General features: G+C 43.6%; 1 protein-coding gene across 8 annotated transcripts; it reads left to right on the top strand.

Annotated features, from left to right (window-relative positions):
- The first annotated feature begins 1464 nt into the window (after positions 1-1464).
- On the top strand, positions 1465-23668 carry LOC133055007 (zinc finger protein 606). 8 transcript variants are annotated; one of them, XR_009692556.1, is made up of 9 exons: positions 1486-1879; positions 2909-3018; positions 3770-3826; positions 4331-4419; positions 14815-14941; positions 15184-15282; positions 16606-16672; positions 17072-17176; positions 19691-19780. XR_009692556.1 is itself a non-coding variant. In XM_061140469.1 (8 exons), exons 2-7 carry the CDS (start codon positions 2988-2990, stop codon positions 16644-16646), a joined length of 444 nt encoding a protein of 147 aa, XP_060996452.1. In that variant the 5' UTR covers positions 1487-1879; positions 2909-2987; the 3' UTR covers positions 16647-16672; positions 19691-19829. The 8 variants fall into 8 exon arrangements, 7 of the variants coding, with proteins under 7 accessions (XP_060996446.1, XP_060996448.1, XP_060996452.1 ...); XM_061140469.1 differs by lacking the exon at positions 17072-17176 and having other exon boundaries at positions 1487-1879; positions 19691-19829; XM_061140463.1 differs by lacking the exons at positions 16606-16672; positions 17072-17176 and having other exon boundaries at positions 1465-1575; positions 19691-23668.
- The last annotated feature ends 14 nt before the right edge of the window (positions 23669-23682 follow it).

Below are 23682 nucleotides of genomic sequence, written 5' to 3'. Positions count from 1 at the left end.
AACAACAAAAACAGTATCAGACAGCAAATTAAAAAAAGCAAAAACTGCAATTGCTTTTGCACAAAACTAATAACTTCTAGTCTAGCTGACTTGTACTAGTTATTTTACTGTTGGTGACCTACAACCCAGCTCATAAAATGCCCTACTTTTTCCAAATAAAGTGTCCCTGACTCACCCTCCCTTAACCTTTCATTCTCATCTGGCTATGATGAAATGGAACCAGCTGGAGCCCTTCACTTGCCATGGGGTGATCACATTTTGGACATCTCTCAGAGGGAGCATGTCCACAGACAGCATAGATTCTACTACCGCTCTGGTCTTTTCCAATTCAGAAACCTCAGTAACTGCTCAGACACAGCCCAGACTTCTGTCATAGAGGCATCCAAAATGGCTGTTTGGCCCAGTCTTGGCCACCCCATCACTCAGAGAGAACAGGGTATCATCCAGCAAGCTCCGGTAACTGAAGTAGCAGAGGGCCTGGACAAAAAGGAAGCAGCTTCATCACACACCTGTAACACTTTCTCCACTCACCCTTGGTAAACAGCTCTGCATTGAGAGGCCTTCTCCACGCCTTGTTCTCCATATTAGGGGCTGGACTGCAGTCCATGATGCACAAACTTGAACCCCCTGCCTGTTAGCTCTACCCTAAAAATACTAACCGGTCCACAATCTGACCACTGATTCCCACCCACCTTGATTACTGCATTGGTTCAAAAGTCATCAAGGTCCTTCCCTCACCCTCTTGAGCCTATTCTCACAAAAGCCAGAGTGAGTGATCCTTTGATGCGGCCAGGGCCTATGGCTGCTCTGCTCAGACCCATGCCCTGGCTCACAGCAGAGCCATTCTGATGCCCCCAGGCTCTCTCCAACCCGCCACTCACTCTGACCATCTTACTGTTGCTACAACTAAACAATAGAAACGTGGGTAGACAAATTAACAGGTGAGGGGAATGAGGAGTAAATGAGGCCAGGAGGGCCAGAATCCTCTGGGCAAGGGGCCCTCCCAACTCCTTTCCGGGGAAGGAGGCCTCGGTTCAGCAGCCTCAAATTCGATTGGTAACAAGGGGTAGGGCTTCATATATGAGGCGAAGCTCAAAATTAGGTTCCTCGTCCGAAAACGGTACATAACATCCCCTTCTTTACAACCCTTTAACTACTGAATGAAAAGGAAAGCACTTCAACAGACTTCAATAAAGTTCCTACAAAGTGCGGCTACCGTGAGCTGCCATTTTAGGGACAGGCAAACTGAGGCTCGCCGGGCGGCGACTTACCAAGCCCACCCCCTAGCCGGCGCGGTCCGCGTCTAGGACAGTATTGCCCACCTCGCCAATGCCTCGGACACTGCGGTCCCTGTAAGTCCATAAGAGGCGGAACTAGGGACAAGTGCCGCTTGGGGAATTTGCCAAGGAGGCGCTTCCGGCACCGGAAGCGCGTCCCTAGAACTACCACTCCCAGTAGCCCGCGCGACGCGTCCCCGTAGACACCGGGGGAGAGGCCGCCATTGTCCGCGGCTGAGGTGAAGCGGTCGCCGGGGCGGTGGGATTATTACTGTTGCCGCTGCCGCTGGCCCGGAGGGTAGGGAGAACGGGCGGGGAGAGGTGGCGCCTACACCTGCGGCTGGCTCGCCGCCAGGGCAGGTCCCTTGGCCCACCTCTGCCTTCGCGGAGGCGCTGGATCGGCTGGGCGGGCCCGGATGAGCCCGGCGCGTCGGGCCTTTGTCCCCCGGGCGGGAACCCCAAGCTCACGGCCGAGCCGGGCCGAATGTGAGCGCAACAAAAGCCGAACGCCCTCGGCGAAGCGAGCGCGAGCTTGTCTAGCTGCCCGCGGAGAGCAGGGGTCACCGGCCAGCAGGGGTGGGAGGCCGGCGGCTGCGAACCAGGTGAGGTCCGCCGTTCCCAGGACGGGCTGTGAGCATCGCACCCGCGGCGGGAGTGCTGAGGAAGTCTGGGGTGAGAGGGCAGAAGGCAGGTGACGAGGACGCCTCCGAGGCTGTCCCTAGGAGTCCACCTTGTCTTTTCCGACGGGCGTTTCTCGTGAGAACCCGTTCTCATCTGTCACAGAGGAAAGTCAAAAGTGACCTGGGAACAACCCGGGGCTCCTTTAAAGGTGCAGTGACCGGATGACTTTGTCAAGTTGCAAACAAGCCTGCAGAATATTTAGTGTGCCAACTTGGAGTTTGGGCGCAGATCCCGGTGCTCCCGGTGCCCATTGGGCGTTCCAGTGCTTTATACACGCTCCCAGGAATCCGGAGAGCTCTGCCAGTTGGCGTTGGTGCCCTCCGAGAGGTCGCGGAACTTGCATAAAGTTCTAGAATTTAGGGTTGGTCTGGCCTCCAAATTTGGTTTTCTGTTGGTCCCTGCACCAAGAGACAGATTTTTGTTTTCCTACATTAGATTTACATAACTTAAAATTAACTATTTTAGCGTACAAGTCCGTGGTTTTCTTGTGCGTTCAGAGCGTTTTGCAGTTATCACCACTATATAATTCCAGAACATTTTCATCATCTCTCAACGCACCCCCCCCCCCGCCCCCCAGAAAAAAACACCCTGAACCGTTAAGCTGCCACTCGCCCGTTCTTCCCTCCCCTCAGCTCTAGGCAACTACTTACCTATGAAGGTTGTAGGTAGATTTTACAACGATTTTTGTTAAATCATTAGAAAAGCTACCTCGTCGTTATCAGTACCCGTCTCATGAGAACTGTTGACAAATTTCTCCCTCCTCATCCTGGACCATGCCCTTTTGACAGCTAACCTGAGTCATTCTTCATTTTTCTTCAGAAATTTGTGTTTGACTTGTAAATTGTTTTCTTACAGTGCTCTGTAGAAGTCTTTCATTGTTTCTGTGGATGTGTTCTTATTCCCACTGTCTTTGAGAAAAACCATTTGTCTTTTCCTACTTTTGTTACTAGGTGGGTTTTGCAGTTGGTTTTCAATAATCACCCAAGTCCACTGCTCCTGGGCAAGCTTCTGGTGGATTAATCCTGCGAGATGGCTGCCATCAACCCGTGGGGTTCATGGGGTGAGTTCAAATCCTGTTTCTTCTGGGCCTCCCTAGTGGTGACCTGCTGTAGCTAGGGGTCAGAGCTGTAGAGGGGCTAAGGGTTTTGGGGATTGGAGGGGGTTTCTTTATCTTGGTACAGAATTAGAACTAAGTGAGGTTGTTTTGTTTTTTAATTGGTTGTTTGTATAAAAGGTAATGTAATTTTCGTGCATTTTATAGTTCTCTCCTGAGAAGTCTCATTAGTTCTAAGATATTTTTCTGGTGATTTGTGGAATTTCTTGGAAGACAGTCATCTACAACCAAAATTTCTCTACCATCCCCATGTTTTTTACTTGTATTATTTTCACTGTATAGCGTTGGTTTATAATTTAAGAACATCATTAAATGGTGTCAGTAGTGTGTTTTATGTTTAAGTGAAGTTTCATGTATCTGTCATTAAAGACATCAAAAGACTAGTAATGTTTCCTAAAAGTTAAATGATGTTCAATTTTGTCAGATACTTCTCCAGCCACTTAAGGAGTTCTGTTCTTAATTGCTCAGTAGCTGTATCATATCAATAAATTTCCTGAAAGTGACCCACTTGTGCATTTTTGCTATAAATCTAGCTTATGTTGTTTTTTTTCCCCCATACGTCCTTGGGCTCTATTTATGGAATTTTGTTGTGCACATTGGTGAGACAGGTCTCCTTTTCCATCTTGTTGCCTTTAGTCACTAGGATCAGTGTCACAGTCCTTTCCTTTCCTTGTCTTAACCTGACCCTCTGGTGTAGGTATCTATATGGACCAGTCCTGGGGGATGACGACTGTTGACCCATGGGCCTCCTGGGGTGAGTCAAGACCCTGTTTCCTCATCAGACACATTGGTTACCATATTGTGGTCTCTCCCATCAGTAACCTACCATTGCTGGAAATCAGAGCTGGTGGGGAGAGAGGAGGGGGACTGGTCCAGATCTGTCTCTTGGCAGAGCTGGAACAGGGAAGGATCTGAACACATTACTGGGGGATCTAGTGATGAAATCTCCAGAACAGGATGCATGAGAATGCATGTGTGGCCATTTAGGGCTCAGACCCAGAAAGGCTGTGAACAGGCACTTTCTTTACGACAGTGCCTCAGGACAACAGGGGATGGGTCATGTGTTTAGATTTATTGTTTAACTTCTCTGGATCCCTTCATATAACTGGATCCCTTCAGATAACTGCCTTCATCTGTAATGTGAGGAAGTGGATCTTTTCCCTTGCCCAAAAGGGAGGGACAGGGTCTGGAAGTAGTACTCAGGTGGGCCACTTCTGGCAGGGAGAGCTGCCTCTGTGACTTCATTTTCCTCCCCCAGCTCTGTGCCCTCAGGACTCTACCTGGCAAGTGGAGGAGACTGCTGAGGAGAGAAGGAGGGTCCCAGGGCTCCCAACAGCCCAGGCCCAGGTGAGATGGGGCTTCTGCTTTTATCTGATGGGTTGCCCTCTTCCTAAGGTGTTGAGGGTGTCCCTGACCATCCCAGTTGATATGGCTCCTCAGTTTACCACAGCCAAGGTTTGGATAGAGAAGGAATCAGCCAGAAGTTTATTGATTTCTGAGCATAGATAGGGAGAATTCAGTTTTCCATGACTTGGAACCTCACTGTCAACCAGCCTATTCAGAGTCCTTGAGCCCCAATGTGCTGTGGGCTGTTTGGTAGATAAGGGTCAGTCCCTTTTGGCAAGCAGTCCCCTCCCCTTTTTCCCTCCAATATATTCAGTGCCTGACTCACATTGGTCCTGTTTGCTGAGCTCTGTGCTTAGAGAGGGGAACAAGGTCAGTTGTGAGCCCCCATCCTTAGGAGCTCCCAGGCCCCTTTCCAGGGTGGTTTAGTCAGCTCCTGAGGCCTCACCATTTGCCTGGTGCTGTACATGTGATTCAGAACACAGGCCTGAGGTGCTCAGAAAGGCCCTGAGCCCTGGAGGAGCTGAGCACAACGGATGCCTTGGAGGTGGGACAGAATCTGCGTAGAGGCCATGTGCCGCAGCTGGGGTCCTTTTGCTGTGGAGAGGGAGGCTGCCTGGGAGATAGCATGCTCCTGAGCTAAGAGGTGAAAGGGACACATCAGCTGGATGGGCATAGCCTGGTGAGAGGAATCTGCCTTCTCTAGCACCATGGGGACACACTGCATGACCAGCATCTGGATGAAGGCTGAACATAATTTGATTTTAGGCCAAGAAAGCCAGGAAAAACCCTGCTGCATCCTGAATGCCTGCCACAGAGTTGGGGCTCCATCCTGGTTGTAGTAAGGAGCCACAGGAGTGTTGGGAGCGAGAAGCACCAGGGTCTAAAATGTAGCTGGAAGGATGCTCCTGGCAGGGGAGCGAAAAGAAGGGGACTGGAAGGCAGGCTGGCGAATCAGGCTTCAGTCTGATTGGCACCTGGAAGCAAGATCTGATATGTATAAGGGAGTTGAAGCAGGAGGACTTTGTGATTGTTTGGGCAGAAGATTGGCTCCCTAGAGAAACAGAGCAGCAGAGTTGATGATGTTGGAGAGGTGTCATCCCGCTCCTCCCCTCTTGCCAAGCCTCTTTACTGGAGGCAGCCACTTAAGAAATTTTTTTATAACTGTTTTATGAAAATATTATTCACATACCATAAAGTTCAACCTTTTAAAGTACGTAGTTCAGTGGATTTTTAGTATATTCACAGAACTGCAGCCATCACCAGTATCTAGAATTTTCTTCACTCCAAAAAGAAACCTTATACACATTAGTAGTTACTCCCTGTTTCCCCAACTCCCAGCTCCTGGTAACCACTAATTTACTTCTCTCTGTGTTTGCCCATCGTGGACATTTCATATAAAGGGACCCAAATAATATATGGCCTTTTGTGTCTGCTTCTGTCACTTAGCATGTTTTGACAGGTTATCGATGTGACATCATTTATCAGTTTTTTTCTTCCTTACGACACAGAAATAGCCTTTTTTTTTTTTTTTTTTTTTAGAAATAGCCATTTTTAACTTACTGTTTCAGTTTTTTAGAAGTGTGTTAGTTGCTCAGTTGTGTCTAACTCTTTGCAACCCCATGGACTGTAGCCTGCCAGGGTCCTCTGTCCCTGGAATTCTCCATGAAATAATACTGGAGTGGTTAGCCATTCCCTTCTCCAGAGGATTTTCCCAATCCAGGGATCAAACCCAGGTCTCTGGCATTGCAGAGACAAATTCTTTACTGTCTCAGCCATGAGAGAAGGGTTCCTTCTAAATGAGAGATTTTTATCCTAATTCGTTGAATTTAGGTGTATCCTAATGATTATCTGCTATGAAAGACAAAAATTGTTCCGTTACTATATTTAGGTTTTTCATTTCTAAGTTACAATAATGAGTCAAGCAAATGGGAGATACTGTGATTTTAAAATGTTAATAGTATCTTTGCCTAACTTTGTGTCTCCCACCAAGTTAAAAAAAATCAACAAAACCTCCCACAGTTTAAGAGCTGACTGGTGAAGCTTGTCATAAGTGTGCTGTCCCCACATGGCAGCGCTGCTGTCTCTGGGAGGCAAGGCCTGAATCACGTGCAGGGTGGTGGTTGTCTGGCATCAAAAGTTGAGTGACTGATGTTTGCTGCTGTTACAGTGTGCAGTCATTTTTAGATTCTGTAACATAGTCAGTAGTGAACCTTGACTAGGTTGAAAGATGGGCCCTGATCAGTTGCTTGGGAATAGAAGTTAGCTGCAGTGAAATGCTATGAAGTTCTAATAACCATTGTGCTGCACTTAGCTGGCAATATTTGTGAGGGTTTCTGAGAATTATTAGAGTTAATACCAAGAAAATAAAATGGAGAATTCAAATAACACCACCGTCCAGTGTCTGAAGAGTCTGAAGAGTGTCTGAAGAGTATGAGCACATACTCCTGGCCCTCTCTCCACACTCACTTTGGATCTTTCCCTCTGGGAAACTCAAGCCTTGAATATGTGAGTTTTGTATTAAGTGAGGTTTTCAGAAGCACAGACAAGAGCCCCTTACGCCTTTGTTGTTCCCTCCAAATTAAATATTTATTGAAATAAAGCATTCACCTGGTGAAAACATCAAATGGCTGTCATCCCTTGTTATCGGTATAGTCTGATTTTAGAAACATGTTGATTGGTGAGGTTTCAGCTAGTGGGAGTCCATTATTTTGATGAATAGGGAAAATAATAATATTCCAGCCCATTAAAAAATCCCAGCCAGCCACTCCAAATGTGGAAACTCTTAAACCCCTCCTTAACAATCCACTGAAGTTTTCTGCACAATAAATGTTCATATAAGACATCAGTTAATGGAATACTCTGCCCCATCCTTGATTGTCTCAAGGATGAACACAGTCTAGTTACATTTTCGTTCTCTGCAAAGAGCTTGCCCTAAAATAGTAATAAATCATGAAGTTCTGAAGATGCCAAAGAGTCCATCTGAATTTTGCTAGGTTCCATGAAGGGGCCAGTGGTCAGAGAATTCAGGTAATGCAGGAGCAGTCAGATGAGATACTGTCAGGCAAACGGCTGAGACCCAGCTCATCACCCTCTGGGTCCTCCCATGGTTTATGTGTGGCTGGTGTATCAGATTTCATAAAGTGCCTTAGAATGTGTGGATAAATGCTTATATGTGTATGCAAAGCCATCTGTCCAAAAATGTTTACCAAAATTTGGGTGAAATATCTTTGCAGTTCATCATGGCAGATAATAATTTGGAAGATGAGAATTCAGGTAAGGGTTACCCGAGAATTGGAAGGGCTCACTCCTACCTAGAGGTGGGCCCTTCTCTGCCCTGCCGCCTTGCTCCTGAGCATTGGGTAACAGTGACACTCCTCTCCCAGCTCCACCTCTTCGCTCCACAGCTGGTGAGACTAGGTGCCTGTCTCCTGCCATCTCTTCCTTCTGTTTCATCACCAGCCTCAGTTTTGGGCCCTGATGTTGGAGCATGTTCTGCTGGGGGTCTTTTTTTGTTTCTATTTGGTAGATCATGGATCCTTCAATTTTGATGACATCTCTCGACTCTGGAAATATGTTTTATTTAGATTTTTATTTTGACAAATTCTATAACTGTAGAAAAATATAAAAAGTGATAAGCTAGACAGGGTGCCTCCCATCATTCCAAATGAACAGTTGTTAATGTTTTGCTGTATTTGCTTTGCTTTCTTTTTTAGTCCCCAATTACATTCTTCTCCTACCCTTCCTGAGAACAGCCACTTAAAATACATATACAGCGAGTCCATTTTCATACTATATAGATAGTATGATACATGTAGATAATAAACTGTAGATATAAGGTAATAAATAATCTTACAGTTTTTAACAATGCTTTGTACATGCTTTCTTTGCACCTTTTAAGGTCAATTTTGAGGTCCCACCATGTGATAGTAAAGATCAGGTACATTTCTTTTTGCCCCATCAAAGACATGTGCTGTATATTCATCTTTTCTGTGAATAGGCTTATAAGTCCTCCCTCCCTCTACCATTTTTCCTATTTCAAACAAAGCTGTGTGGACATTACAGTTTTACTTGTGTGCACATGTAAGTTTATCTTGGCATACTCCTGGAAGCAGAATTTTGCTAAGTTTTAGGGTATATGTGTTGTCAGTATGACCAGTGCTGCCATGTGGCTCTGAAAGAGCAAAGCCCCTTCTCAGTCTCCCCATTCTGAGGGAAGGTGTCTATTTCCATATTTGCTGCCACTTGACAGTATTAATATTGGGTCTTTTAATTTTTGCTTACCTGGAGACCAAGAAAGTGTATTACTTTAATTTGCATGTCCTTGATTGCTTGTGGAGTTGAATATCTTTGCATGTAGTTATTGGTCATCTGTATTGCCTTCTCTCTGTCTCACTCCCATCTCTAGATTTCTGTAGACTCTGTTGATAGATAAGCATTTCATGCTTTCTGGATCCTGAATCTTTGCTGTATACGGATTATCTTCTCCCAGTCTGTAGCTTGTCTTAACTTTCAGTTCAGTTCAGTCACTCAGTCGTGTCCAACTCCTTGCGACCCCATGAACCTCAGCACACCAGGCCTCCCTGTCGATCACCAACTCCCTGAGTTTACCTAACTCATGTCCATTGAGTCAGTGATGCCATCTAACCATCTCATCCTCTGTCATCCCTTTCTCCTCCTGCCCTCAATCTTTCCCAGCATCAGGGTCTTTTCAGATGAGTCAGCTCTTCACATCAGGTGGCCAAAGTATTGGAGTTTCAGCTTCAACATCAGTCCTTCCAATGAACACCCAGGACTGATCTCTTTTAGGATGGACTGGTTGGATCTCCTTGCAGTCCAAGGGACTCTCAAGAGTCTTCTCCAACACCACAGTTCAAAAGAAGCAATCCTTCGGCGCTCAGCTTTGTTTATAGTCCAACTCTCACATCCATACATGACTACTGGAAAAACCATAGCCTTGACTAGACGGACCTTTGTTGGCAAAGTAATGTCTCTGCCTTTTAATGTGCTGTCTAGGTTGGTCATAACTTTCCTTCCAAGGAGTAACCGTCTTTTAGTTTTATGGCTGTAGTCACCATCTGCAGTGATTTTGGAGCCCGAAAAAATAAAATCAAAGTCAGCCGCTGTTTCCACTGTTTCCCATCTGTTTGCCACGAAGTGATGGGACTGGATGCCATGATCTTAGTTTTCTGAATGTCGAGCTTTAAGTCAACTTTTTCCCTCTCCTCTTTAACTTTATGGTGTCTTTTGTCAGGGAAATGTTTTTTTGGTATATTTTTGTCAAATGTATCTGTTTTTGCTTATGGCTAGCATTTTATGTAAAGAAGTCCTTTATTTTAAAACAAAATCCCTTCCTGTCCTTTTCCTTTATATTGTTTTTCTGAGGTTATTTATATGACCTCCTGACCTGATTGCTGTGTTTTCTGTCTCTTCGTATTCTGTGGGTTCTTGTACTCCAAGTCTCTTGTATCATCCTGTCCTGTTTTATACTGAAACTTTCCAGTCTGGGGATTATAATTTCAGATCATTGAAAGTTCTATGTGACTGCAGCCTGGGTTCTCTGTCCCTTTGGCTGCTAAGTTCAGTCTCCACCTGTGCAGGTGTTTCTCCTGTGTTCAGGGGCCCTCCTATCTGTCTGTGTTTACCAGAGAACTTTGTGGCTCTCTGCAGCTGAGCGGCTTTGGTTTCTGACCTCACTCCCTCCTTGTCTCTTTTTCTGTCTCTCCTTACAAGTCTCATGCTAAACTGCATGGGCCTGGGTGGGCCGTGATCACCAGATCAGTTCTGCTTGCAGTTTCCTGGGTATACAGCTGACTGTCAGGTCATCCACAGACCCCTCCCCTCTCCCTGTTTTGGGCTGAAGGGGTTCTCAACTTCAAGGCGGTCACTCACCTGGGCAACCTGAGAACCTCTTACACACTTTCCCATCAGGTAGAGTGGCTGGCAGGGAGGAGGGGCAAGTGGCAAAGGTGTCCTGAGTACAGGCCTTTAAGCCTGATTTTCACTCCTGACTTAAGTGGCATTTAAACCCAGAGCCCCTCCTGGGGTGCTGCGTCCACTGCAGCCCCTTCCCACGTGCAGGGTGGGGGTCTCTGGTGTTTCACTGTTCAGCCACACTTTGCCCTGCTCCCCATCTGACAGGAATGTGTGGACCACCACGTGCTGATGGCTTCTTTTCTTTAGCTGACTGGCTTTTCTTTAAAACTAGGTGGTTTTGGGGACTCTGGCTAGGTGGTCCAGTGGCTGAGACTGTGCTCCCAATGCTGGGGTCCCAGGTTCAATCCCTGGTCAGGGAACTAGATCCCACATGCTTCAACTGAGACTTGGCACAGTCAAATAAATAAAAATAAATATTAAAAAAAAGCCAGGTGATTTTTAAACCTATTAGTTTCCTGTGGTGCTATAGCAGATTACCAGAAACAGTGATTTAGAGCAACATGAATTTATTCTCTTGTTCTGGAGCTCTAAGTCTAGAATGGGACTACAGGGCTCTTATCTTCCTGGAGGCTCAGGGGAGAATTGGCTCCCTTGCTTTTACTCCGTTCTGGAGGCATCTGCATTTCTTGGCTCGTGGGCCTTTCCTCCAGTGTGCATCACTCTGAACTCTGCTTCCATTGTCTCGTTTTCTCTGATGCGGACCCTCTTGCCTCCTTCACTTGTAAGCACCATTGTGATTACATTGAGCCCACCTGGATAATCCAAGATAAATCTCCCCATCTCAGTATCCTTAATGTAATCTCATTGCTGTAACTGTGACATCTTTTGTCATGTTGAGGGAACGGTCATTAGGATGTGGACGTCTTTGGCAGGACCATCATTCAGCTGACCACAGATATCCACGTTCATCAACCTTAGCAAACAAATGTCACCTTTCAGCTTTCTACCTTTGTGTCTATTTGGATACCTTAAAAAAAAAGAAAAAGCTAGATCCTATGATAGGCCATAATGGAAAAGAGTGTTTTTTTAAAATGTATATATATGTATAACCTGGAGAAGGAAACAGCAACCCACTCCAGTACTCTTGCCTGGAAAGTCCCATGGACGGAGGCGCCTGGTAGGCTGCAGTCTATGGGGTTGCTACAAGTCGGACATGACTGAGCAGCTTCACTTTATATGTATAACCGAATCAATTTGCTGTACAACAGTTATAAACAACATTGGAAATCAAGTATATGTCAATAAGTTTTTTTAAAAATTTATTTTTATTGACATATAGTTGATTTCCAATGGGGGATCAGGATGGGGAATACATGTAAATCCATGGCTGATTCATGTCAATGTATGGCAAAAACTACAACAATATTGTGAAGTAATTAGCCGCCAACTAATAAAAATAAATGGAAAAAATAAATAAAACAAAAAAGTTTTTTTTTAAAGTCAAATATTAGGGAAAAAAAGTATTTCATAGCAAAGCTCAGATATTACATTGTTTCATCATCCATGTATGTATCTGAGGCATACACACCTTTTAGGAAATGAACACAATACCTTTATCACACCCAACAAAATTAACAGTAATTCTTTAGCATTACTTGGTACCAAGCCTGCATTTAGTTTTCCCCACTTGTCCCCAAGATAACTTTTGCAGTTGGTTTACTCAGATCAGGGTCCAAGCGAGGATGGCACATTGCTTGTATTTCATATGCTGATGAAACCAGGTCGCCTCTCGTTGTTTTGCCTAATTTTGCCCTTGTGATGTCCTTGGATGAGTTCCTTCATCCTGCTGTCTCCTGTAGGTGGGTAATTGAGCTAAAGGCTAGAGCAGTTACAGGCTTTGTATTTTGGGCAAGAGTCCTTGATAGGTGGTGCTGAGTCCCTCCTGTGCTGCATGCATGGGCACAAGTTGTCTGTTGTCCCATTTCCAGACGATGTGATTGATTAATGGGTGCAGGTATAGTCAGCCTGATCCCTCCATCATAAATTTCCCTGTCTGCTTTTCACCTGTAGTTTAGCAGTCATTGCTGATCATTGCCAGAGTGCCAGGGTCCGCTGTTTTATTAGGGGTTGCGGATTCTTTCTAGTGATTTTTTTCGTTCTGTCTCTGTTAAAGGTGGTTGTTCCTTTTTAAGTATTTGTGTGGGGATCCGTTGGGCTCTTTGGAGGAGTGGGAGGTGAACTTGTGGCTTATTCCACCTGCTTGACTGCTGCCAGGGTGTGGGCTTGGATATTGTTAACTGTTGAACTTTGAAGCCATGTAAGTAGGTGCCACCTTCCAGGGAGATAGCATCCTAAGAGCACCCTGGGCAGGAAGCATGGCCTCCTGCCTGGGGTTTTGCCAAAAGCTTTCACTTTCGTATCAGGTTTAAAGGATTTGTTAACAAAATAAGCCACTCGCTATATACAAATAAATAATACAAATATTTGTCAGAGAATTATCTACCTTACTTTCAATATACTAGCATTAAAAGAGAAATAGAGCAGAGGATACATCACCAAATTGTGTTTTGACCAACATCCAGACTTAAACAGTGCTGGGAAGTCCCAAGTCACAGCACATCTGGAGTCCCAACTGGGAAAGGGTCCCAGACAGTGCATCCACTCTGTGGGTGAGACTTCAGAGATAGCAGTTCAGGTTCCTGCTCAGTTCCAGGACTGCGGCAGACTGATATCATCATCAATCTGTGACCAAACTGCAAGCCTGGTTTCATGTTAATGCTGTTTGTTTTGTCTTGTAAAACTTGGAATGTTGCTGGGGCCTGGGGTTTGGCTGGGGCTTGGTTGGCCCGGCCCCCTTCAGGGGCTCAAGGACCTCAAGATTCCTCCCTCATCTTATCTAAGGTGCTGCAAGTCTTAGACTCAGTACACAGTTACTCCCAGTCTGGGCACCATCCACACAGGTTAGAAGTAAGGTCAGAGGCCTGTTCTGCTTTGTCTCTGAAGCCTAAACAAGACTGTTTTTTTAAAAATTTCCCAGCACCCCTGAGTGTATCACTCTGGAATTACAGTGAGTTTATGCTTTGTGCACACTTAGGTTTTGTGCACTTCTCTACCTGAATGTCACATTTAAGTAAAAATGTTTATGTTACCCAAAAATGTAGAGGCAGCTACCATTAAGAAAACTGGGGCCTGGGCAGGTCTTCAAGAGGAAAACCCATTGTCATTGAGGAGTCTGAGTTTTGGGAGGGTTTCACCATAGGAGGTTGTAATCAGCCGTTGTAAATGTTTTTTGGAGTAAGAGAATCACGGGAGCAGAAGCAATTCTGTGTTTCAAGCCAGTTGTGTGAAGGGGGTGAGGGGAGCAGTTCAGACCAGCAGAGAATTCTACTCTGAAGACCCAGCATGAGAGCTGGCCCTCATCAGAGATGACAGGCTTGGTTTATGAGCCATGACCCACAGGGACGGAAGAAAGGCGGCCGTATGTGGTTGGAAGAGAAGTGTTTAACAGGCTTTGTAGAGGTTCACCAGATGCTATGAGGGGAAACGCACTGCACACGTGTCCATTCAGTGGGTGTTTGTCCTGAGAGAGTTCTGTGCAGACCTGGAGGAGAGGACCATTGTGGATAGACAGGCCAAGAGAGAGGCCTCAAAAGGAGCAGGGGCTGTGGGGTTTGTAGCATACCTCCCACAACACACAGCTCACTCCCCACTGCCCTCATGAGGGAAGACATGCCCCTGCCCCACCCTGGAAGTGCCCAGATACCTGAAACTCACTTTGATGGCTTCAAAGGACTGTACAGGATGCATTTGTTGCAAAAATCAGACATCCCTTAATTTTTCTAGTGGGTATTCCTGGTTCGTTTTCTTAAAAATGTCAGTTTGAACTTTTTAGAGCTCAAAGTGCTTTGATAGCAACTGTAAGTGGTTCTCCTTGGCTTGGTCAGTTCTGCTCAGTCCTGGCCCACCCCACCTCCAGTCCTTGGGAGGCTGTCCTCAGAAATAATCTGGGAGTGGAAACTTCTCTCTGTGCCCAGGAAGGCAGCCTCTGAATGTTTAGAGAACCGTTGCAGGTCCTGGATCCACTTGTAGAGCAGATGTCAGCCCCAGGTTTTCTGCTCTGTGGATCAGGGTTCATGTTCTGCGTCCATCTTGGTCCTGGTCCTGGTATTGGTCTCATTAAGTGTCTGCAGCTCTGGAGAAGCAGGAAGAACTGCCCAGATACTACCCAGTGTTACTAGAACTGAGCAAGACTTGGGAGAGAGCTGCTCATTTTTATTGTGGTTACTGTGAGCCCAGGTGTCCACTTTCCTAAGAGTACATCCCAAATGCAGGGCCCTGGCTGGCTCCCAGTGAGACCTTACCCACATCAGTCAGAATATTGAATACATTCAGGGCAATTCCTCTATGTCCTGTTTCCTCTCCAACGCTGTCAGCCCTACTCCCTCTCCAGAAAACACTAGATGGAGGAGGGGGCAGGGAGAGGTGTCTCCCGGTTGAAGAGGAACATGTCTGGTCTTTTAGGAACCAGTGACCTTCAATGATGTGGCTGTGGACTTCACACAAGAGGAGTGGGGGCAGCTGGACCTTGTTCAGAGGACCCTGTACCGTGATGTAATGCTGGAGACCTATGGGCACCTGCTGTCTGTAGGTAAGCTGGTGGCTGACCGAACGAATACCAAATGAATAATGAAGCTGTCCTTGCAATACCCTCTGCTACTCCCTGTTTACCATCTTATATGAGCCTCAGGAGGGCCAAGGTGATCATGAGCCCTGAGGTTCAAGGATGGAGTCCCTACTGATCATAAAGTATGAATTGAAGTCACTCATGAAAAGAGTAGGGGAAGGAAGGTTATGTGACTATACAAGTCTGTGTTTTTCTTCCTCATGTAGGGAATCAGATCACCAAGCCTGAGGTCATCTCCCTGTTGGAGCAAGGAGAAGAGCCATGGTCAATGGAATCAGCATATCCTCTTCAAGGCACTTGTCCAGGTGAGAGCAGGCCCCAGGTGGGAGAGAGGAACCTTCCTCCAAGCCCTACTTTTTGAGAAAAGGGCTGAGGCCATGAGGAGTTCACTTCCTCAGATAGCATCACAGTTCCTTCCAAGGAGCTTCATCCCTTGTATTATTTTCAGAGCAAAGATTCCCACTTTCTTAATAAGGTAGCAATTTTTGTATGCTGCAGTTTCCCTCCTTACCTCTCATAGTATCTGCTGTCCCTTTTGTCTAAAAAGACTTCTCATTCATTTACTTGCTTTTTAATTTTTTATTGCAAAACTTGTATCCTGTAGTCACAGACTCTTCTTTCCAAAAAAAAAAAAACAGCAAAAGTGATTGTTTAATACAGATAATGTATTCACATGATTTAAAAACTCAAAGCTATATAAAATGGGTAAGTGAAAGAAAGTTTCATTTATACTTATTCACACTGTTGTTATCCTCCAGAGAGGCACACAGAAACACACACAGGTAACCCCTTTCCTTTTACTATAAATTTTGGGGTTATTTTATTAGTGGTTGTCCTGGGAATTATAATTAACGTCTTAATTTGCAGCAGTTTAGTTTGGATTTTATGTAATTGTCTTTTAAATCAGATAGGAAACAAAATAAAAATGCATTTATACAGTCTTGTATTTACCTATATAGTTACCTTTATTGGTGGTCTGTATTTTGAGTTATTGTCTTTCATTTCAGTCTGAAGAACTCCTTTTAGCATTTCTCATAGGGCAGCTTTACTAGCAAACTCTTACCTTTTGTTTTATCAGGGAAGGTCTTGATTTTTCTATTTTTGAATGATAGTTTTGCCAGGTATAGAATTCGTGGTTGCCACATTTTTTCTTTCTGTCCCCCCTGGTTTCTAATGAGAAATAAGCTGTTAATCTTGTTGAGGATCCCTTGTGTGTGATGACTTGCTTCTCTCTCTTTGCTTTCTGGATTCTTTCTTTGACTTTTGAAAATTTAAGTGTAGTGTGTATGCACATGGCCTTCTAGATTCCCAGGAATATGTTAGAACTTTCCAAAGCTCCTGGACATATCTCACTCCTCAGGTTTTCCTTTCATTTTTTGGTTTGTATATTGTTTGCCCCAACCATTTTCCATCATCTTGGACAGTAATTTAAAATAAAAAAAGGCTTCTTAAAACTTTGCCTGGAAATGTTTGACAGATCCCTACTTTCTGGAAACTTTTAGCACTGTGCAAGTTCCCACAAGCCTTTCAAGTGGGATCTTTCTGGGAACCACCAAACAGCTCAGATAGTGACTATTCTTTGGGAGTGAGGCTTTGAAAAAGCTCTAGCTTTGTTCTGTTTCCTCCAGCACCAGAAATATGGGATGTTATTTTCCAAGGCTACTGCTGAGTTGAGGAGTCAGAGATGGGATTAGGGTAAGTTAAAATGCTACAAATCTGTTACTATCGAAATTAACTATTCTCCTTGAATAAACTCTCTCTGGCTCACTGCACAGCTTTGGTTAAGCATATAGGCACACATAGTTACTTTTCACCTTACCAAAGGTAAAATACAGTACGCATTGTTCTGTATTTTGTTATTTTTAATTTAACAATGTACTGTGCTCTCTCTTGAGTCCTAAAGGTGGACGTCTTCCTGTCTACTCTAACAAAGTGGGCTTTTGTGGAGTCTTTCCTGTTGCCCCCATCTGGATCTGAAACCCTGTACCAAGGAGTCGTAATTTCCAGTAGCTTTTATGTGCTGACCTTTCTGAGTAATCATCCTGAGCCCTGTGGTTCCACCAGCTTCAGCCTTACACTTTTGCCTTCTTGCAGATCATCTCAGCTGTCTCCTTGATACTGACAGAACCAGGAGTCTCAGCTTTCCCTTCCGGCTGGTGTGCCCATCTTCCTGATGTGTATTCCTTGTGCCAGCCTTCTGTGAGTCCCCAGAGCTGGAAGTGGGGAAGTCATCCTGACTCCCTGCTCTTTCCTCTCTAAGAAGTAATCTCTCTTCTCATCCAGCTCAAATTGCTGAGTAAATTTTTATTTGTTATGAGCCTCTCAAGTGGTATTTCTAGATTTACATCCCTGAAGTCTTTCATTATGAGGTCTCTGCCAATAAGCCTACAATGACTTGCATTACCTTTTAAATAACTGACTTGATTTCAAGACCTTCCAATTTTCTCTGTTTTCTTTTTCTCTCATTGTTTTCTGCCTAATTCCTGGAGTTTACTCAGCTGGCATCCTAAAGGATGTGTGATGCCTTTGCTCATCAGCTTGCCTCTGCTCGTGCTATTCTGGCAGTCTGTACTTGAGCCATGCTCAAAGGCTGAGCTCATGTCGTTTCTTGTGGGTGAAACCTTCCTGGATGGCTTCTGTCATGCTGATCTCCTTTTCTGGCCTCTCACCTGCTTAGCATCTACAGCCCCACAATCACAGTGTTTCAATTGTCCTCTTGTCACAGAGATAATAACTTACAGGTGGAAGATAGGCTCAGGCCACAAGTACTGATTGTAAAGCTGGTCAGAAATTGGTCAGTGACTTGATCAGCTACCATTTTAAAAAGTTTTTTACTGGGAAAATTCAAAAGCTATTTGAAGATCATTCCCAGACTTGTGGGACTTCCCTGGTGGCTCAGCAGGTAAAGAACCTGCCTGCTAATGCAGGAGATGCGAGTTTGATCCCTGAGTCAGGAAGATCCCCTGGAGGTGGAAATGCAGCCCACTCCAGTATACTTGCCTGGGAAATCCCATGGACAGAGGAGCCTGGTAGACTACAGTCCATGGGGTCACAAAGAGTTGGACACAACTGAGCACAAAGCAGGACTCCCTAACTTCTAGGAGCTAAGCTTAAAATTGACAATAAATGCCAGTTCTTCAGCAGAGTAGAATCTCTCTCTGTTGTAATGGACTTGGGTAGTAAAAGGGGAAAATATTATATAGTGAAGAAAGCAGGAAAAACCTGAAGAAAACCAGGATCTAGGTCCTTATTGGGTCCCTGTAGCTTTTAGACACTGTGGTATGCTGAATAATGATACCCTCCTCCCCCCACAAAATGTCCACATCTGAAGCTGAATATGGTGCTTTATGTGGCAAAAATGGCTTTTCAGATGTGAATTAAACTAGGAATCTTTGAGATGCAGAGATTATCTTGGATTGTCTGGATGGGCCCATTGTAATCATGAGTTCCTTATAAGAGTGAGCGTCAGAGACACCGATATGATTGACAGAAGCAGAGATAGGAATAATATACTTTGAAGATAGAAAGAGGAGCTACAAGTCAAAGAATGTAAGCAGCTTTTAAAGCTGGGAAAAGCAGGGATGTGGATTCTCCCCTAGAGCTTCTGAAGGAAAGCTATTTTGATTTTAGCCCAGTGAAAGCCGTTGATAACCTCTGACTTTCAGACTGTGAGATGGGTGATTTGTTATAGCAGCAATTGGAAACTAGTAAAGACCTTTCCATTGTTGGAGGACTAATACCTCAGCCGTGATAATAGGTGGCTTCCACATATTGAATTTGTCAGACATTATGTTGGTTTTACAATTTCATTTAATCTTCAGAAAACTCACCTAAGGGAAGTGGCAGAGCCAGTAATTAAATACAGATTATCAGACTATAACTCCTGTATCTTTTTCTTTGCAGTATGCTGTCTTTCAAGTCTGTCTCTTCTCCCATCACTCTACAAATTATTCTGCAGTGTTACAAGAACTTTAGGAGTATCCTTAAACTATGTGATTTTTGCCCTTTGGGCAGATGATTTTGTGTTACTGAGTGAACTCTGTGGAATAGGAAATAAGGCTTGAAGCCTTGTTGGTGATACTTTGGCTTAACACCCCTCCTTTTTTTGGTAGGTGTCCAAATAGGAGAGCAATAGGACATTATAACATAGAAATGAATTGACATGCTTTAATAATTTAAATATTAGTTGCTGAGGGGCTGGTTGTTCGTTTGTCTTTTGCTAAACCAGTTATTATTTTTTCACGTTAGTAGTATTAAATGTGCCAGGATCCTCCAGACAACCCCTCCAAGTTCAGTGGTTCACTGGAAGTACACACTGAACTCAGAAGGCATTACACTCAGTGTAATGGATTGTTACAGTGAAGGGATGCAGAGCAGCATCAGCAGAGGGTAAGGTGTGTGGAGCTAAGTTCAGAGGAAGCCAAGTGCAGGCTTTCAGTAGCCCCTTACTCTAGTCCTCCTTTACATGGGGAAATGTTCCTAAATGGGTTTTACTCATATTCAGTACACATTTTGTATTCTGGTTAACTACTTATGTTCACTCTTTACTATTTTCCTCTTTCCTGTTATGATCTTTCTCTGGGTTACCAGTCTATTTGGAAACAGGTTCACACTTGCCTTTTCAATAACATGGGCAATGAATCTTACCTTGTCCACCCTACTCTTAGAATTTGTTTTCTCTATACTCTCATGGACTTTTTCTATTTATTTCAGAATGGATGAAAAATCTTGAAAGCAAAGCGTTGATCCCAACACAGAACATACTTGAGGAGGAACGGTCCCATAGCATGAAGTTGGAGAGATATATATGGGATGATCCTTGGTTCTCCAGGTTAGAAGTTTTGGGATGTAAAGACCAATTAGAAATGTATCACGTGAACCAGAGTACAGCTATGAGGCAGATGGTCTTCATGCAAAAGCAGATACTGTCTCAAAGAGGCTCTGAGTTCTGTGAACTTGGAGCAGGGTGTAGCCAGAGCTTAAGCATTGTTCCATCTCAGAAAGTTTCTCAAATAGAACATTTCTATAAGCCTGATGTAAATGCTGAAAGTTGGAGATGTAACTCAGCCATAATGTATACTGATAAGATTACCTGTGAAAATAATGAGTATGACAAAGCCTTCTACCAGTCCATGCAGCCTGTTCACCCTGCAAGTGTACAAACTGGAGATAATCTTTTAAAATGTACTGATGCTGTTAAATCTTTCAATCACATACTGCATTTTGGTGATCATATGGGAATGCATACAGGAGAAAAACTCTATGAATATAAGGAATGCCATCAAATCTTTAACCAGAGCCCATCATTTAGTGAACATCCAGGAATTCATATTGGAGGAAACCAGTATGATTACAAAGAATATGAAAACATCTTTTATTTTTCATCCTTTATGGAACATCAAAAAATTGGTACTGTAGAGAAAGCATATAAATACAACGAATGGGAGAAAGTCTTTGGGTATGACTCCTTCCTTACACAACATACAAGTACTTACGCTACAGAGAAACCTTATGAATATAATGAATGTGGAACATCTTTCATCTGGAGTTCTTACCTTATCCAACATAAGAAAACTCATACTGGAGAGAAACCCTATGAATGTGATAAATGTGGAAAGGTTTTTAGGAATCGTTCAGCCCTTACTAAACATGAACGGACTCACACTGGAATAAAACCTTATGAATGTAATAAATGTGGAAAAGCCTTCAGCTGGAATTCTCATCTTATTGTACATAAGAGAATTCATACAGGAGAGAAACCTTATGTATGTAATGAATGTGGGAAGTCTTTCAACTGGAACTCCCATCTTATTGGACATCAGAGAACTCATACTGGAGAGAAGCCTTTTGAATGTACTGAATGTGGGAAATCTTTCAGCTGGAGCTCCCATCTTATTGCCCATATGAGAATGCATACTGGAGAGAAGCCCTTTAAATGTGATGAATGTGAAAAAGCATTTAGGGATTACTCAGCCCTTAGTAAACATGAAAGAACTCACTCTGGAGCAAAACCATATAAATGTACTGAATGTGGAAAATCCTTCAGCTGGAGCTCCCACCTTATTGCCCATCAGAGAACTCACACGGGAGAGAAACCCTATAACTGTCAGGAATGTGGCAAAGCATTCAGAGAACGTTCAGCCCTCACTAAACATGAAATAATTCATTCTGGGATTAAGCCCTATGAATGTAATAAATGTGGAAAATCCTGTAGCCAAATGGCTCACCTTGTTAGACATCAAAGAACTCATACTGGAGAAAAGCCCTATGAATGCAATAAATGTGGAAAATCCTTCAGCCAGAGCTGTCACCTTGTTGCTCATCGGAGAATCCACACTGGTGAGAAACCCTACAAATGTAATCAATGTGAAAGATCCTTTAACTGTAGCTCTCATCTTATTGCTCACCGGAGAACTCATACTGGAGAGAAACCATATAGATGTAATGAGTGTGGAAAAGCATTTAATGAGAGTTCTTCCCTTATTGTACATCTGAGAAACCATACTGGAGAAAAACCGTACAAATGTAATCATTGTGAGAAAGCTTTCTGTAAGAATTCATCTCTTATTATTCATCAGAGAATGCATAGTGGAGAGAAACGCTTTATATGCAACAACTGCGGAAAAGCCTTTAGTGGTCACTCAACCCTTCTCCAACATCAGAGAATTCATAGTGAAGAGAAACTCTGTGAATTGAATTGATGAGGTTTTTATTTTATTGTACACTTGATAACACACTGAAAAAACCCTATAAGTATAATCAAGTGGGGAAATTTTAATAAGAGTTTAGTAAGACTTCTCCCCCTATTAACCAGTAGAAATTATCTTTGTAGAAGAAACCTGTGAATGAAAAGAATAAGTAAAAGCCTTCCACAGTTATGTAGCCCTTGTTTAAAATCAAATAAGTACAGTGAAGAGAACTCCAGACTCCCCTCATGGTTCACGAGGAATCCTACTTGAGCAACATGAACATAGGGAATGAAACGTCTTTTAGTAAGAGATCTCTACTGTTTGTGGCTCAGAGTGCATTGTTATGGGAAAAACTATCCTAGAAAAGTATTTTCAACTGGAAATACACTCTTTTGCATCAAGCTGGAGTATTGAATGGAAGCTTTACAATAACATTTGTGCATCATTATGGAAACACAAATTGTGCTATTGTAAGAGGAGGGTCCGGGTGCCCTTTAAGAATAGAATATGGAATACTAAACCTGAATTTAAGAAAAAAAAATAGTATTGAATGGGATATTTACTTTAATCAGGATTAGCCTTAGAGTAGTAAATGAGATTACTAATGATGGAAAGGTTATTGCGCGGAAGTATGAGACTGATGTTCTTGGAACAAAAGGTGATACTTAATAACCCAGTGTGTCAGTGTCCATGGTTTACTCATTACTGCAGTTGGACAATTAGTTTGTAATCTGTTTTAGGCCATCACGTAAGTTATAATTATGGACACTGAGTCAGAACGCATAGCATAAAGGAATAAAAAGGACATAGAACTGTATGTATATATCCACTAGAACATCTGAAAAGTGTATTTGCATAAGGACTCGAAATACTCATGGGTAAATTAACCTAATTAAGATTTTAAGTTTTACAAACACATACAGCACTTACCATGTACTAGACTTTTTTAAAAATGCTTTTCAGATATTAACTTATTCAATCCCCTTAATTCTATAAGATAGGAACTATTATTATCTCAATTTTACAAGTGGGGAAACTGAGGCAGAGATCATAAGAAACCTACCTAAGGACACACAACTAGTTAGGAGTAGAGAGATTGACTCCAGAGTTCATGTTTATAACCACTGTGTTATGCTGCCTCTGCAGTGATTTTTTTTTCCCCTTAATGTGTTTTTAAAAATTTTCTTCACTGTTTTTATAGTAGATATTTGATAATAAAAATCAAATTCCTAAACAATGAGAAATAAAGTTACCTGGCTCTTTGCCTGTGGAATTTCTGGTAATATGAGAGCAAAGCTCCCTTTGAAATATGAAGTCTGGATTGGACATTGAAAATCACTGCATTTTCTGGGTTCTGGTTTCCCAAGAATTTCACCACCTCCATCCCTGAAGATTATAGTCAACCAGGGGCTGGAGGACTCGCTGGAGGTTTGGGCAAGTCAGAGGAATGCCCCTTGGTGGGTTTAGAATTACCCTTCATGAGGCAGAGGACAAGAAACACCTCTGCACAGGAGATCCCCGTTTCTCAAGGTCTCCCTGGGATGCAGTGTTTCCTTATCTTCTCTAGATGAAAAGATTGCTTGATAGTAGGGAGGACTCAGAAGGGAAGAGATACCATCAATCATCTCAGAAAGTGAGGCAGTTTCTCTTGAGTGCTCAGAGTGGAAAGGGGGGGTAAGATGAATAGGAGGACTTGGATGGAGGACTTTCTTTGGTTCACAAATATTTCCTGTGTTTCCCTAAAGTTGGGCTATAATTTGGGACCAACAATCCTTCCTGGATAGGTTTCAAGGTTATTGGTTAGAAATCCAGGGTACAGAAGGCTCATCTAGTTCTCTAGGGGTCCATGACGCTCCAGGGGGTGAGAAGCAGTCGCCTGCCGGTATTGTGGGATGCTGTGTTCACTCTCTGATACCTGTAGCTGGTACTTATATAGGTGTGTAACATCTGATCCCTACCTTAATGTATAGTTAACCCAATAAATGTTGCAGGGGTAAATTAATTGGATTTCTCATG

Source organism: Dama dama, chromosome 4 (genome assembly GCF_033118175.1).
Source record: "Dama dama isolate Ldn47 chromosome 4, ASM3311817v1, whole genome shotgun sequence".
Lineage (NCBI taxonomy): Eukaryota > Metazoa > Chordata > Mammalia > Artiodactyla > Cervidae > Dama > Dama dama.
This window is presented reverse-complemented; position numbering and strand designations above follow the sequence as displayed.

Bases quoted from the DNA above. Each gene is read 5' to 3' on its own strand.
- LOC133055007 (XM_061140463.1), top strand. From the start codon at position 2,988: ATGGCTGCCATCAACCCGTGGGGTTCATGGG. The intron at 3,019-3,769 runs GTGAGTTCAAAT...CCTCTGGTGTAG, and splicing joins CAACCCGTGGGGTTCATGGG to GTATCTATATGGACCAGTCC. The intron at 14,942-15,183 runs GTAAGCTGGTGG...TTCCTCATGTAG, and splicing joins TGGGCACCTGCTGTCTGTAG to GGAATCAGATCACCAAGCCT.